The following is a 17,570-nucleotide window of genomic DNA, read 5'->3' on the forward strand; positions in this document are numbered from 1 at the left end:
CTATGTTATATATTACATTCGCTGATACTCTACGGCTGAGTTAGTTGGTATATATTCTTATTTTGCCTGGAACACTGTTAAACCCACCAATAAACGGTCCGAATTACAACGTTGCCCCACACCAACACCATTTTCTAGCCTTCAAATTCTATGTCCTTGTTTTTGTCTCTTTCATCCAACAAACGAAAGGCCTGCAACCTTCTATTATAGAGTATGCACAAATACTTGTAAGGCCCATCAGTTGTGGCTTTCCATCTTCACAAACACTATAAAAAGGCCCTTATATTCACTCTGGCAAATTTAGGACACTTCATTTTTGCTTTGGAATAGAGACGTAGTTAGGGTCACTAGACGCCTTCATGCCCAAAGGAGGACAAAGCCTTACAAAGGAGGACAAAGTCTTACAAAGGAGAACAAAGCCTTACAAAGGAGGACAAAAACAAGACAAAAGAAAGCTTTAAAAACTGGACTTGTATTTATTTCATTAAAAGTGTAAAGCAATGCAACTTTATTGCGTATCGTATTTCTAAGAAGAAAGGAATTTTCGCATTATTCATTATTGGCTCTAACATACGCGTGGAACTCCATAAAGGAAATGTTCGTCGAATTGAACTGTGAGAAGAATAGCTCTCACTGAGTCAAGTCATAGTTTAGTTTTTCTCTTTTTAACCACTGCAATTATCAGAGAAAACACTCTCTCAACGTTGTACCTGGGAATACAAAGAAACATTCAACAATTTCGAGACGCGTCAAGTTTCATTAGAACAACTTTGTATATACACAAACCACTGAACACGAGGAAGTTTCTAAAAAAAAAATTGTTATTTTTCTGTCCAGCAAATGATTTCAAATTGCAGCAATGGTAAAATAACTGAACATCGCTAAAATCAATACCTCTTTCCTTTAGGTACCGTATGCATCACTATAGTTAAACTAATATAGTGTCCTCTAATAATGTATTTAGAAATATCCAGCGATAGCACTGGAATTTTTTGAAAGGTAACATCCATTTTTCTAAGTAGTCTATACAATGCACCTTTGGTATGTTGATTGATTGTGTGCCACAAATGCCATGCATTCTTCTTCGTAACCTTCTTTGAAGTTTTTTTTTTCAGAAGTCTTCATTTGATCTGAGAATTCACTTCTCTTAGTTATTTTACTCCTAGCACTAAAGTAGCCGACATTTTGAATACAAATTCTAATTAATAAACACAAAAGACAACAGCGAGCAGGTAACGTTGATTGGTTGTTGCTGTGTATTATAGGTCGTTATCACTAGCATTGATCATCTAACAGTTTCTAACTCATTACTTTACAGGTTGCGGTGTAGCTTTACACATTTTTTTTATCTTTCTTTGTTAAGGAAGTGTTTGTATTGAAACCAGAAGATTTGAAGTATTAAATTCAATGTATAGATTATTTGTCAAAGTCTATGCATTTCAATTTCAAATTGTGTTAATTTTTTCTCATAAACATATGCTTTGATACAGATATAAAAATACATTTGATAATCACAATCTTCAAAGGATAATACCTCACATTAACTCTGAGAATTATCTACACTTCTACACCTAGAGAAGGATTACTTTAAAGATCTAGATCTATGAATAAATATACATAGATAACAAAATGGAACAAAAGAAAGTTACTCACAAAAAAAGTGTTAAGTGCTTAAGAGGAAGGAACTATTGTTTTGAACTTTAGACATTAAAATGGCGGCTTTCACATACATAGTTGGTAGAAAGTGTGAATTAAAAAAAATCTTTTTGGTAAATTTAACCGCTGCGGTTTTGATGTTGAAAATGGCTTAGTTGTCCTAGGATAAAGTTAAGAAAGAATAGGTTAAATTTTATCGTCCAACTGTGTTGGTGCTAAATGTGATGCAAAGCGTTCCTTTGAATCACATCAGAAAGGTCGAGAGGGACCATAGCGTATTGGCCACCCTTGACCTCCTTATCTGGGTATATTCATTGTTTTCCGAGACAGAAGGAGCCATAGATCGTCTACTGCAAGTGGAAGAATTACTGATTTTGATCGAATGCTTGAATGAATGTGTGGTCAGGACCAAAAATTGTTTATTGTAAGTATTAGATTATAAATAGTAGACAGTGATTTCTTGTAACTACATACACCAAGAAAGTCAAAATGCAATATACATTAAAAAAAAAAAGGTTTGAGCTCAGCGTAATTTTACATCTGTATAAAATCGTGTGTGTGTGGAGAAAAGTTTCAAAAGATCTAGATCTATAAGTGGGAAGCGTGTTCGAGAGGCAAAGTACGCTTGAACTTGGCTTGGCTTGAGGTTCGACACCAGACTCGAGCAGAGTTGTGTTTACTGAGCGCCAAAAGGCAGCACGGAAAACTTTCTCCCACATACCCCCTTCTCCCCACTGGTCCACAAATGAGATTAGAACATTTCGCTCTGAGCATGCTATAAGCATGAAAGTAGCGCTATATAAAAGCTATAATTTATTTATTATTTATTTACACAGTGAATATAGAAGGCCTATTTGTCACAGTCTCAGTTGACATTGCCTGAGTTAATGTTCACGTCATGTTAAGAGGTTAAAAGACACGTGGAATTCCTGATGTAGAAAACAGGAAGTAGAATGATTAAAGTTGACTTTGAGTTCAGTCAAGTCATTTAAGTGGTATCCTTTAGACCGGGCGGTCAAGCAGATATTTTGGTCCGGGACGGACAGTAGCGACTTAGAAAAGTCGAGTAGTAATGTCAGTTAGGTAGTAACTTTCAAGCAGTTGATGCCAGTTTGAGACATGTATCTCTAGTAGTAATTCTGTAAGATTCTGTAGAGTGTTACCCGCTGAGATGCGGACGTTATTTGTAATATACTCTGGAGAGTTTAACGTATTGAATATTTTTTATACCGCTGTTATGCGGATAGGATTTTCTTGACTTGTAGCACTATTATTATTATTGTTGTCAAATAAACTTTATATTTGTCTGCTGAAACGGACTTAAGTCACGTGTCAAGAGTACTCCAGGAAGCACGAACCCAGCATTCCACGACATTCGCATTCTTCAACATTACACCATTTAACCTTTTACATTTTGGAGGCCAGTATGGGGATCGAACCCACGACATTCGCGTTATCATCACGTTGAGAGGTGAACATGATTTTCGCTTAAGATTTGATTTATCCACAGTCGTAATTTTGCTTGAAAGCACTTCACGTCATTACACGCAGTTGGGACAATTTTTTTCTTTACTTTGAAGTTTCAAATTCAAGTCTTGCAGGTGGACAATGAGATCAACTGCAAATACCAAATCCTGAACCCATTCGTTAGTTATGAAATGTTCAACAGGTTCACCTTTCATGTTCAGAAACTGTACAATTTCCCCATGCAGTGCAAAAAATCTCTTCAATACTTTATAACAGTGTAGCATGGGAACACAATTAAATTCGTGTCCAATGTCATCCAGAAAAAATTGTACTGTAATATCCCCTCCTGTAATTTCTCAAAAACATCCTCGCTTGTTGTGGTGTTATGTATAGAACAGAGCTCAAGTAGCTCCTCATGTATCTCAAAATTCCTGTCACAGGCCCTTATGAACATAGCCAACTGTGCTACACCCGTTACATCAATTGACTCACGAGAGCCAATGAAAAGAATTCAAATCAACTATTTTGTTCTTTAATTGTTTACGCAAACTGACTGACATGTCATTTATTTTATCTGCCAGTATGTTCCTAGTTAATGTTATTTCTTTGAATGATTTCACCTTTTCTGGACAAATTACTTCGGCAGCTTTAACGACAGACACTCCTTAATAAAATCACCTTCACTAAATGATTTCTGACAAATGTAAGTCTAACTCTAACATATTGACTTATTTATAATGTTATTATTAACAATTAATAATAATCAAAAAGTGAACAAATCAACACTAGACTTAAAAAGATAACTTGAAAGATAAATAAACGAAATTTTCGAGAAATTATTTGCTTTAAAAAATCTGATCATTTAAGAATAGTTAATAATTTCAACGAAGTTGATTGTTAAATTTTTAGCGGTCCCCGAAAGTGGAATAAAAGCTATTAATTTTGTTTGGCCTGTCCGTCCGTCCGTCCCGTTTAGATCTCAGAAACTAGAAAAGAAAATGAAATTCGGACATCATGATATTTTAGATCATTCAAAGTTCTAATTCAACGGATAATTTTTTTCTTTTCCGAAAGTACACTATCTAATTTTTAAAATTATATATGCAAGCAGATTTTTTTTTAAATTACATAACTTTTCAATGAAACAATTCAGGGGAGGTAACTTTTTAAAAAGGTCATGGACTTCTTCATTAATAACTCAAGCTTCATTCATAGATTCGCGTATAGGTACAAAAAAATTGCATCTAAGGTCATAATGGTAAAAGTGTTAATGGATCATTATAAAATATATTTATTAACTAACTAATTGAAGAGAATACTGATTCAAATGTTGTTTTTTTTAAAAGAATTTTGATACAAACTTCGTTTTAGTTATAAGTTTAAAGAATAACGAACTACGTTTATAGCGTGCAGTTTTGACATATCCTCATTATAGGGGCCTACACTTGACAGTCTACATAAGACTAAATTGAGCCCAAATCTAGATATGTTTATAATAAAGGCGTATATATTATAAATGTATTGATAATTTGAACAACATTTTAATTATTAAGGCAATAACTTATCTTCTGACAGCTTAGGGGTGCAGATTTATTTATTATGTAAACAAAAGTGCCTAAGAAAAATCGAAAAAATCTTGGAAGACAACGGCCACCCGCTCCATCAGAACTACGTCAGGTCGTCGAGAAGTGGGCGACTGCTGTCAATCAAAACAAGAACGGAGCGGTACAAAAACTCGTTCGTAACTCACTCGGTCAGACTCTATCACCGCCACTTATTAATCAGGGAACATGAAATGCACCAAGATAGATGTGTGTAGTCGCTGAATGAACTATTTATGTTGTGTCTGTTGTATTTATGTGTATTTTTCTGTTGTGTTGTCTTTAAATGAGAAAAGAGTCCTTGTAATCACAACAAATTTCCGTAAGGATCAATAAAACAGTCTTAGTCTTAGTCTTAGTATCACATTAAGAAATGAATCGGATATTAACAGCATAGTAAACCATCACTCGATAACAAAAGTAGTTCGTTATTTTCCCCTTTATGGGGCCGCTAAAAAAGTTTAAACTTCGACTTTGAGCCATGGGTGGCAACTTGCAGCCCCTCCAAAAACCCTGCGGGCGCCCATGCCCGGGGGGGGGGGAGGACTTTCGAATTTGGACCTTCCTCCCCCCCTCAACTCTAGCTACGCCACTAGGGAGATAATACTGTTTGTAAAGATAGATTATTCTAAATAAGGTGCCTCTCTAAGCCTAGATCTATAGAAATAAATAAGTAAAGAATTATCAACTATTTCAACAGTACCGTAGTCTCAGATATAACTATGCGCTTTTGAAATTCGAAGACAGCAGTTTCATTTGAATATACAATGACCAAACTTATGGGCCTATAAGTGTCAGTGCATACTCTATAATAGAGAGTTGCTGGTCTTTCGTTTGAATAATGAAAAGTTTAAAAAAAAAGACATAGAATTTGAGGGCTAGAAAAATGTGTTGGAGTGGGGGGAGGAGCGTTGTATTGCGACCTTTTTTATTGAGGGGCAAAATAAGTATAGATACCAACTATTTCAACCGTAATCAGATTGTGTAAATAAGAGTGTTTGTTAAAGCGGAGAAATGGAGGGGGGGGGGAATGACACTCGAATTTACAGACTGGTTCAAGTTATAAGTAAAAAAAAGGGGAGGGGAGGGGTATGAGAAAATCTATGTATATATATAATTCTCTTCTTCCCTCAAGAGTTTGGACGAGAAGCAAAAAGTAAAGGAAAGATTACTCTCTTATTTCTGCGGATAGTCATTCCACGAAAAAAACAAGAGGAGGAGGGGGAGAACACGTTTTCACAGCTCGCTACGGATGGCTGCGCGCTGGACTGTCAAACCCTGCCCCTCCCATCCCCCTTCGTCATGCGGGAGGTTTGGACTAGGAAGCAAACTATCGTCAACTCTGAAGGAACATCCGAAACATGTAAAACATTTTACAAACACTACATAGCAGCGCCGGACTTAACCATTGTGGGGCCCTATGCGAAACGGATTTCGCGGGGCCAAGTTTGGGTAGGGAAGCGGACAATAAGTCAAATTTAAGAGTTTGTATTAGAAAATAAATTCGTCTATGCATTTTATTCATTCTTTACTACGTACAGAATTACTTTACGAGTCTTGCGTTTAGCAAAGTCATACAGTACATCATAATAATTCTGTTTCCTACATAGATCCCGCTCAATAGCAAGAATTACCAAATGTTTCAATCTATCTTTGAGAATTGTTGACCTCAAGTAATTCTTCAATAATTTGAGGCGCGAGAAGCTTCTTTCACCAGATTACACAATTACGGCTAATGCATAATGCCGTTTTTATATATCGCACGCAGGATTGGCGTTTTCCATATTGAATGACACCCCAAAATGACAATTTTTGTCTATATATTTCCGAATATTTTAAGGATTTTTTCGTATATTTTGTAATTTCGGGAGATTTCCAGGAGCTCCTGGTAAATCGACAGGAGGGCGCGGGAAATCTGTTTTAAGTTATAATACGGTTTAATTTAATAATTTATACACCTTGAATTAGAGCGGGTCCTATGAAAGTGCGGGGCCCCCCTGCGGTCGCATAGGTTGTAGTGGCCTAAGGCCGGCCCTGCAATAAACAATATTTAGCCTGGGACCAAATCAACGGGCCTAGCCGGCGGGTAATGCTAGTTATTTATAAAACATATGATGAACCAAACGTTATTCATTTCCACTGACCTTACGTCTATCACTTTTATAACACCCGTGACCAAACTTGGCCCGAGGAAATAAAACACGGTACCCCGTCAAAATAGCGCCGACAAAATAGCGCGAACAAAATAGCGCGGACGAAATAGCGCCGACAAAATAGCGCGAACAAAATAGCGCATAAAAGAAATACCTTAGATATCGTAAAGTATGAATAGACCCAATATTTTTTTGTTTGTTTTAATGTTATCATACTTTTTCAGTCATTTTGCAGGAAACACTTGAGATATCTTAAAACATAAATAAGCAAAAATCATAATTAGGTAAAATAATTTCAAAATATAGCATTTATTACATTATAAAAGTGTACTTCGAAAACACGCAAAGATACTTGTCAAATTTACACACACACACACACACACAAACTTTCACAAAGTTAAATTGAAGGAAATGTCACGTAGAAATTCCATCACTGGCTTGATTCCGTACATTGGCAATATAGTTATGCATTTTAATCAAAGATGAAAAAGGGGAATGATATAAAATTTAAAGAACTCTCGTTCTCTGCAAATATGGCATAATTCCATATCTATTAATATTGAAAAGATAGAGACATAAAAAAAAATGCTGCCCAGGACATTAAATTACTAATAATCTGGTTCTTTTATATACATCACATATAAGTCCACGCTATTTTGTCTTGTGCTATTTTATCGGCGCTATTTTGTCGGCGCTTTTTTTGTCCGCGCTATTTTGACAGGTCACCTAAAACACAATAGTCTGTACTTAGATATAGTAAGTCTACTAGCAGTGACCGTTCTTTACCTGACCGTTATCCCGTTGATCTCTCCCACTCTAGCCAGACGTCATTAGATTTAATTACAAACAAAAAAATGTGTTCTCCTTACCTTCCCATAATGCAATCTTTGTAACAGCAAGGCTTGTTGCATTGTGTTTGGAAGATGATGTTATCGCAGTAGCCTCCACAAGTTGCGTTCTTCACCTTGTCCCTGTACCGGACACAGACTGACCATGGACTAGGGTCACTGCAGACGTTGGATGAGCAACGACAGGATGTCCAGGAGGTCCAGGCCGTGAAGTCACAGTTCTCGGCGCAGCAGCGCACGTTGCAAGGCTCACTCTCGATGACCTTGCCGGAGCATGTTCCGCCGCACGATTCCGGAGACAGAATTGTTCGTTTCCGCTCCCTCAGGCCGGAAGTTCCGCAAGACTGAGTACACTCGGTCCAGTCTGTCCACTGTGACGTAATACAGTCGGTAGGCACGCATGACTGCGACCTGCTTGAGTCAGCTAAGCAGACGATGACAACAGTATATGCCAACAATCTGTAAAATATACCACGTGGTCCAAAATGTCTGAAATTACTCGGCTCAATCAAGAGGCCGCTCATCCTGTTTTTGCTCAACTAAACGTGTTTTAAAAATAACAGTTTTATTAACTATATGCCAAGGCAGTACTCATTTCACCATATCATTTATAAAACACAACACATTGTTAATTATATAAAATAATTGACACTCATTATTTCAATACTTTGAACAGATTTTCTACGCGAGTTGAACTCCGAATTAGGAGATGTATTTTATCATTAAATGTTTCATTCAAATTAATTCGACCCGAAAATAACCTTGTTTTAAAGCTGTTTTACTGTTATTTAACTAATTGTGTGATACTAGCAATGCACATAATTAAAGATTATTGTAGGTTTAATAGCCTACAACTTTGAAATTATACTAATGATTAAGCACATGTTATTAAGACAAGAAACAATAACAGTAGGCCTATAAATTTAGCTATATGGTTTGTGGCACAAGTCTATAGATCCACATTACTTTCGGAGATTGAATATTGGTCGCCAATTCGTCATCCAAAAGAACCCAATTAAACTCTTTCTCTCCGTAATTAATAATCCTCATTCTGACGGAATTCTTCAGTTTGCTCATAACTATTTCACTACCTTGTTATGATTAAGCTTCAATAACTTTTTCGTTTGTTATCAGAAACTGTTTTATTTGGTCTAGAATTAAAGGGGAATGCATGCTCTTTTTATAGAACACAAAGTCAAGTTTATACAACCAAACATTAATTTGATTTAATGAGGTCTAATCAACGATGGTAATCGTCAATTAGGAGAGAAAGAGTTAAAAATTACAATTTAGAAGTTTACTCATAGCCTCCTTTTTAAAAACTTATTCTTTGATTTAGTAGAGACATTTTTATGGAAATAATTAAGATTAGCAGTACGATTCCAAGATTACCTTATTAAAAAATGAAGACTTATGAAGAAAAATAGAATATACCTGAGAATGTAAAATAATAGGACAGAACTTTATACAATTCAAAGAGCGATTCTTTTATTTTTAATAACTGATGAATGTTAGATTTAAAAAAACAAAAAGAAAATTTTTAGAAATTTTACAGATGATGTAGGTTTTTGAGAAAAGAATTACTAGCTCGTTGGCCACACTAAACTCTATCTTGAACGTTATAATTTTTCAAAGTTTAAATGGAAAATAATTTAAATTTGGCTAGAGAACTAGAAAATCTTCTCTTCAATAAACTATATCTACGTCTTCATGTTGATTCCCCCTATCCTCCGAGGGTGATGTATTTATGGTGCCCACTTGTTATATTGAGAGATGAATTAATAGAGCCATTGTTTGTTTCATAAATGCCTAATGGCTGTCAGTTTCGACTCTGGTATCAATTGTTGGTGAAGTCGGGTGTGACGAGGCGGAGCTAGGCGGGAAATGTGGCCATTGACTACTGGGGTGGTAGGTCAATGCATGCCAAATCGCTTGGATCAGAAAGATTTTTCTTATGGAAATCTCGCCTACTACGTTACTGCTAGGGCGGAGATGCCTTATCGAAGGTTGCTGGTTCGTGCGCTGGTAGCTTAGTTTCGTTATATTTAATTCACTATCTTCTCTCAATTTTTAGCGGCCCCCGTAAGGGGAAAAAGCCGCTATTAGGTTTGTGCAAAATGTCCGTCTGTCCGTCTGTCCGTCTGTCCGTCTGTCCGTCTGTCCGTCTGTCCGTCTGTCACACTCAGATCTCGAAAACTAGAAGAGATATGAAAAATATTATTTCATCATTAAATCCGGCTTGAAAAGTTTAGGTGCAACGGCTACTTTTGGTTTTCTAAAAGCAAACCGTTTAATTTATAAAATTAATTATGCAAGCGATTTTTTCATAAAAATACACCAATTCTAAAACAATTACGTAAATGTAAGGGAGGCAATGTTACAATATGCTAACAAAGATGGACAATTTTTGTGTATTTTCAGTATCACTAAGTCAAATATATTTTTAAAATGTACAGGAAATGTTTACAACAAATACAAATAATAGTTAAAGACGTTTTTTCTGGTCAACTAGCTGCTAAAATTAAAAGAAAACATTTTTGTTTGTTTATAAAGGCTAATAATGCACTTTGTATGTAAATATCACGCACATTTTTTTAAATGGACTTTTTATGCAGCGATTTTCGTGCAGTAGCGTAACGTCGCAACATGATCAGGTGCTAAACCAATTCCTTAAACTTTTTTTAAAAATCAGATTTTATTTATTTTTTGTTTAGTGCCCCCATCCGAATAAAAGAAGCTTATTTTTGTGCGTTTTGTCTGTTGGTCGGTCTGTCCGTCACGATTAGATTTAAAAAACTAGAACACTAAAAGCTATTGAAAATCTGATTTACCCTTTAATGTTCCTCCCATAACATCTCAATAGTTTTAAGTATCTAAAATTGATTGTTCCGGATTTTTTTTTTTGCAAAACTAATCAACGCCAACAAATGTTTGTTTGCTCTTCTAAACTTATATTACATTCAATTTCCATGCTTAAACGTTGCAAAAACACATTATCAATAATATGTTGTTCCGTTTTTTATGTAAATAGCATATTAATGCTAAATCATAATCTCTATACTGACTTATATTTCATTAAGTGTAAAAATGTTCCGGATATTGTTTTATAAAACATGAATTATGCCTAATGATTGTTTGAAATCGCATAAGGCTTTTAAAAAAAGTAATTTACTAGAATTGATTACTGAAAATTACTTTTTAGACATTTAATTTTCTTGTAAAACATAACATAGAAGTTTTGTAATCGATAAAGAAAGTTCCGGATTTTGTTTATTACAAATCGTCGCCAGAAATTTCCGAATTTATTTAAAAATCTACTAACGCCAAATAGTTGTTTGAACTCCCTCTTCTAATTAATAAACAAATAATCTTCTCATTTACGAAATAATGTTTTTATGGATTTTTATGAAAAATATTTTAACTCACTACTCTCTTACAGTACAGTTAACTTTCTACCTAAAACATTAACAAATCTAATTATCGTTAATATTATGTTACGATTTTTAAGGAAAACAGAATCCAAACACCAAAGTAAGGTATGAAAATCTCTCCACGTGGCTGTAGTACATCTAATTTTTATACGAGACCATCCAAAAAATTTAATTAACGGTATTACATTTATCTGAAATTCTCTTTTTCTTTTACTATTTATACAAACATCCGGAACAATCTATTATATAAACTTTTCAATTGTGTTCATACCTAAAAATTATTGCGATGTTTTTGAAACGTAAAATAAAGGTTAATCAATTTTTAATAACTTTTAGTTGTTTTTTTTATATCAAGATAACGGACAGACCGACTGACAGACAAAACGCAAAAACAATGTGGCTTTGATCCTTTTTAAATAATATCTATTAGAACTCAGTGCACCAATGTCTATGAACCCTCGTTAAATATCTCGTGTAAATAAAGACATTTTTTTTATGGTACCGGTACTAGCCTATTGTGAGGTAATGGAATTTTTTTTCTTTGACGTCATATGAATGGACTCTTTAAATGTAATGTTAAAAGAACGCACTCGGTGCACCAATGTCTATTAACCCTCGAAAAAATTGCTTGTATTAATGAAAACATGTTTTAGTCTAACTAAGCCGTGTGACGTAGTGTTTTTTTTTTCCTTTGACGTCACATGGAATGAATTCTTTAAATGAAATGCTAAAAGAACGCACTCGGTGCACCAATGTCTATGAACACTCGAGAAATGGCTCGTGTTGATAAAGGTGATTTTTATTCTAGCTAGGCCGTGTGACGTAGTGTTTTTTTTTTCCTTTGACGTCATATGGAATGAATTCTTTAAATGAAATGCTTAAAGAACGCACTCGGTGCACCAAAGTCTATGAACACTCGATAAATGGCTCTAATAGATGAAGGCGATTTTTAGTCTAGCTAGGCCGTGTGACGTAGTGTTTTTTTTTCCCTCTGACGTTATATGGAATTAATTCTTCAAATGAAATGAAAAAAGAATTCAGTATAGTAATGTTTATTAAGCCTCGTTATGTGACTCGCGTTTAAAAAAGGAATGATATCTTGATTTAGATCTAATCTAGATTTTTTAAACTAGATCTAGATTTTTATTACAGTATATCTACATCTGGATTTATATTCTAATTAAAATTATTTTAGAGTCTAGATCTAGAATTTCTAGATCTAGTTTAGACTAAAATAGACTAGATTAAGATGTAGAATTTCAATTTCTAAACTTAAAGTGTAAAAAAAAAGGGGTAGATTTTCATTTCCAAACGTTTTGATCAATATTGTAATGTTTTAATATACTAAAATAATCTACTATTTTTTTATTAAATTTAAATTTAAATTTACGGCAAATGAATCTTTGAAACATTATTACTTTTGACCATCAGATGGCTGCCTGGTCATGCAGTTTGCGCGCTGGACTGTCGTTCAGATTTATGGATGGCCCAGGGTTCAAACCCTGCCCGCTCCCATCCCCCGTCGTCCTGCGGGAGGTTTGGACTAGGAAGTAATTATCTTCAACTCTGAAGGAACATCCGAAACGTGTAAAACATTTTACATCAAAATTAAATCACCTATTGAATATTATTTGCGAATATGCAGATCCGACAGGGATCCGACTTCGACGGGGGCCGCCTCTGAGTTTGTGTAACACAAACTCTCTTTGTAATCTTGTTTTTCCATAATTTAGTCCCTTATCTTATCTTATCTTATATAATACAGACGTTACTTCAAAAAAGAAGATGATTACGTCCTACGCTTCATGCATTCAGTCATGCATATTAGTCACTGGTTTTCCTGGCTAGCTCAGGCAACCTATTCCATGCTCTAATAGCACTAGGGAAGAAGGAGTATTTGTACAAATTTGTCCTAACATATGAGATGAGGAATGTGCTTTTATCTTTGTGTCTTTCTGAGTATTTTATTAAATTTTGTTTTAGTATTTGAAGATTATGGTTCAGTGTTTTATGTATAATTGCTACTTTACTTTTGCGTCTTCTGTCCTAATTATGTATGTATCATTTTTTTTAAAAAGAATTTTAAAAATATTTTTCCTGTTTAAATCTAGAAACTGTATTTCAAAAGCTGCCAAAATCGATATTAAAGGGGCGAAAAAGGGCGAAAAAAATATTTCTGTTACCCTGGCATTCAGAGTTCTTCATATTTAACAGTGTTGTTCTGAGATAGCTAGAAAAAGTTTCCCGTTTCAGACGTTGCGATCCATAGGGCAGATGATGTTAAGGTCATCTGTTTGTTTGACCAATGGATAACGAGCAGGGTGTCATGTTGCCAGCACAGCAACCAACCCCCTTTACTTTCTCCAACTTAAGTCAGGCACGTATTAGAGCAGGGTGAACTCAGGGACACCCTAAAAATCCTTAAATTCAAAATCCTAGTCTTCGACGAGATTCAAACCCAGGATCCCAGGCTCGGAAGCCAAGCGCTTAACCCCTCGAAAGCTAATGTCAATATTATAATTATAAAAGTAAGTAAAGTACCCCTTTCAGACCTTGCGATCTATGTGGCAGTTGATGAAAAGAGCATCGGTTTCTTTGGCCAACTGTTAGCGTGTAGGGTGTCATGTGGCCAGAAATACGACCAACCGCTTTCATTTTCCCCAGCTAAAGTCAGGTACCCATTAGAGTTGGGTGGACTTAGGGGCGTCCTCAAAATCCCAAAACTCGGAAGCCGAGCGCCTAACCCCCCAGTCACCACGTTAGAATTTCTTTCTCAATACTTCAACGAAAATACTTCAACAGGTTTGGAATTCAACGAAAATACTTCAATAGGTTTGGAATTCCACGAAAATACTTCAATAGGTTTGGAACTCCACGAAAATACTTCAACAGGTTTGGAATTCAACGAAAATACTTCAATGGGTTTGGAATTCAACGAAAATACTTCAATAGGTTTGGAACTCCACGAAAATACTTCAACAGGTTTGGAATTCAACGAAAATACTTCAACAGGTTTGGAATTCAATGAAAATACTTCAACAGGTTTGGAATTCAACGAAAATACTTCAACGGGTTTGGAATTAAACGAAAATACTTCAACGGGTTTGGAATTCAACGAAAATACTTCAGCAGGTTTGGAATTCAACGAAAATACTTCAACAGGTTTCAAATTCAACGAAAATACTTCAACAGGTTTGGAATTCAAGTTTTGCTTTCAAAATCTTTGCCCTAAAAAGCGACAATTTGTTTTCAAAAAAAGATTAATTTTTCCAACATCGAAAAAAAATTTTTTCGTATTCCTTGAAACTTACAATTAGGTGCATGGCATAAACGAAAAAAAAACATCCACCATGAAATATTTTTTTTCTGGATCGTTTGTGCAATTAACAATATTTTCCAAATTTAAAACAATGCTTTTATTTTAGTAAACAATAAAGCTAAATTCTTCAAAACGTTTCCTTTCAATAACCAATAAACTTTATTATGAATCAGGAGATCAGCATCTTCATGGCCTTAAGTGAAATTGCTAAGAGTTTTAGTTAGCCTATAATGAAGTTGAAAATCTTAATCATCAATTCCATTACTTCGGGAAGCGTGGTCGAGAGGCAAAGTACGCTTGAACTTGGCTTGGCTTGGCTAACTATGAAGGGGGCTCGAGATTCGACACCAGACTCGAGCACAGTCAGTGTTTACTGCGCGCCTAAAGGCAGCAAGGAAAACTTTCTCCCAGATACCCCCTTCCCCCACCGGTCCACAAATGAGATTGGACCATAGCGCTCTGAGCAAGCTATAAGCATGAAAGTAGCGCTTTATAAAAAAAAAGATAAATAAAATGTTAAATGTCTGCGCACATAGTGCTTTCTGTAGTATAATATAACTTCAAAGATAAGTATCTTGTGATGAATATTTTTCTTTGAAAAAAAAACAACAACATTTCTTCCACCTCCATACTTTTTGCTATGTCTGTTGAAATCCAGACAATTTAAAAAAAAAGAAATTTGATGTGGTTTTTTTTTGAAGCACTCAGTTACAACATTAGCTAGGTCCACTCCACGCATTTGTCCTTATGGGTGGCAATAATACCAAGCGTTTCACTTTAGGGCATTTAGTGAAAATAATAACTCACCCAAGAATTTCATGCACATCCCCCGCACCGTCGTTGCTCCGATCGTTTGACTGGTCCAATAATGGTAAAACAATATATTCAAAAAGAAATAAATAAAAGATTTTTTACCTATATACTGTAATATACCTGCAACTATGTTGCTTTGTTTGTCCGTCGGAGTGTATTTTAATGTTTAAACATTCCATGAAGAAAATGATACACATTTTTTGTGTGAGCTTGCGCTCCCAGAGCTAGTTTTATATGCAATTTTAGCTATTTTTATATATTTTATTTTTATAGGTTAGTGTCAGATTTTATAATTGTACTTCCGCATATTTATATAGGTTAGTGCGGGATAGTATAAAAGTGATGTACTACATGCTGTCTTGAAGATGTACATAATAGTTGGCAACATGCTGTATTGAAGATGGCGGCGTCCATCAGTCCTAATAGAATATAATATAACTACCTTACACATAGTATAGATCTAGTAAAAAATATAAAATATTTCTACACTTACAGGCCGTCCCAGGTACAGAAATATAAAATAATTACACGACAGACCACAAAGATCTTCGGCTGTCACACAGACATACTATACTGACCACTGGTCAACTGTACACTGAACTGTTTTAAGACAGCATGTAGTACATCACTTTTATACTATCCCGCACTAACCTATATAAATATGCGGAAGTACAATTATAAAATCTGACACTAACCTATAAAAATAAAATATATAAAAATAGCTAAAATTGCATATAAAACTAGCTCTGGGAGCGCAAGCTCACACTTGCAAAAGACTTTCTGTGTTATTTTTTCCTTTAAAAAAAATGCAATATTTTTTTCTACAGGCTGGTGTTTCAAAAATGTTGACTCGTCTCTTACAAGGCATGTTTAAAACAAAACAAAGATCATATTTGTTTGAATTTAAATTACCAGAAATTGATTGGTATTAGATAAATTGCATCATTAATGACATAATGGACCTCATTTAGCCACGTGATTCTCTATCTCTGCCATACAAATTACGATCTAATTTTTATACACAATGGCTATCACGTGACAGTTTTTTTTCGCTGTTTTATCAATATTATCACGTGGCTAAATTTTGTTTGTTTACGATTGGTGAATGAGGTCCATTGTGTACAAAAAATGTTATAGAAACATGGAAGATAATTTCTGTAAAATGAGCTACATTCTGATCTCTTAGCTTGAATATGATTAAACTAGACTAAAAAACATGTAAAAATAACTAGCATTATTAATTTTGATGTTATAAAATAATTCATGCTGTTGAATAGCTCAGCGATTAAAAAAAAAATATACAAGCAAATAAAAATATTAATTATTCTCATTTTCTAAGCAGTCAACGGAAATTCTTAAGATTTCTAATTTTGTATAACTATAAATTACTAGATTTAGATTTTTGTTCATGTCAGAACCCCAGTAATAATTTTGTTAGACAAAAATATTTGCAATATGATTATAAATTACAAACAGAATTCCTTTTAGAGTTCATTTAAATTTTTCATAAAAAAAGGTTTTCCCTGAAGTATAACATTTTCTATTTCTTCCTAGTTGCAACTCCTACAGGGGTTAAAACAAAGGCTCAAAATTTGTTGTATAATGTTATGCATTGATTTGTTTTTTTGTCAATTTTTTTTAACACAGTTAAATCACCTCTCAGCTCTTTATTCAATTTATTTCATACAGAAAAGACAATATTGTAGGCCAAGTTACATTTGTAAATATCATTTCAATCTATCTTTCTTTCTATCTATTTTTAAATGCTATCTAGGAATAAAACTTCATAATTGTCACACAAAGGGTGTGGGGAATATAGGATTGAAAAAGAGCATTTATTATTTGTGTACACATTTAGTCCAAAAATAGCGAAACCAAAAATGTCCACGTAAGAATCTAGTTAAAACTGAGACAAGAAGTTGTGTTCAAACCGTCCGTGTAATCCAATGGGAAATGTAAGCAGATCAGGTATTTGATTTGTATCTAGGCAGACATGGAGTCTAGCTGGTACAGGGCCTTAATCAATGAATACCATACTAACAATTGTACTATACAGGGGCGTAGTTGAACGACATCTGTTTCACCAAATGGGGTTTGAGTAACGTAGGCCAATATCAATAGAGAGATCAAGGAATAAATGACATGGAACAAAATGTACTCTGTGTGCTGCACTGAGGTATAATTGAATATTTTCATTAATGGCGGATGACTATAAAAAGCTAGCTATTTGGTGTATCCGGTGAACAGAACATATACAAATGATTAGCTATGTAATTTAGAAG

At 34.6% G+C, this 17,570-nt stretch overlaps 1 protein-coding gene across 3 annotated transcripts in view; it reads right to left on the minus strand.

Moving 5' to 3' along the window:
* LOC106069582 (protocadherin Fat 4-like) overlaps positions 1-17,271 on the minus strand; it is a 102,040-nt gene extending 84,769 nt beyond the window's left edge. Inside the window, exons 1-2 of one of the 3 annotated variants that reach the window (XM_056024227.1) lie at positions 17,220-17,271; positions 7,747-8,264 (exon numbers count right to left, since the gene is read on the minus strand). In XM_056024227.1, the coding sequence (XP_055880202.1) occupies positions 7,747-8,249 (503 nt within the window). In that variant the 5' untranslated portion in view covers positions 8,250-8,264; positions 17,220-17,271. Of the gene's footprint in view, positions 1-7,746; positions 8,265-15,282; positions 15,309-15,781; positions 16,025-17,219 lie in introns of those variants that run through there. The other 2 variants (XM_056024226.1, XM_056024228.1) reach the window with 2 other exon arrangements.
* Positions 17,272-17,570: the final 299 nt, after the last annotated feature.

This window comes from Biomphalaria glabrata, chromosome 3 (genome assembly GCF_947242115.1).
Source record: "Biomphalaria glabrata chromosome 3, xgBioGlab47.1, whole genome shotgun sequence".
Taxonomy (NCBI): domain Eukaryota; kingdom Metazoa; phylum Mollusca; class Gastropoda; family Planorbidae; genus Biomphalaria; species Biomphalaria glabrata.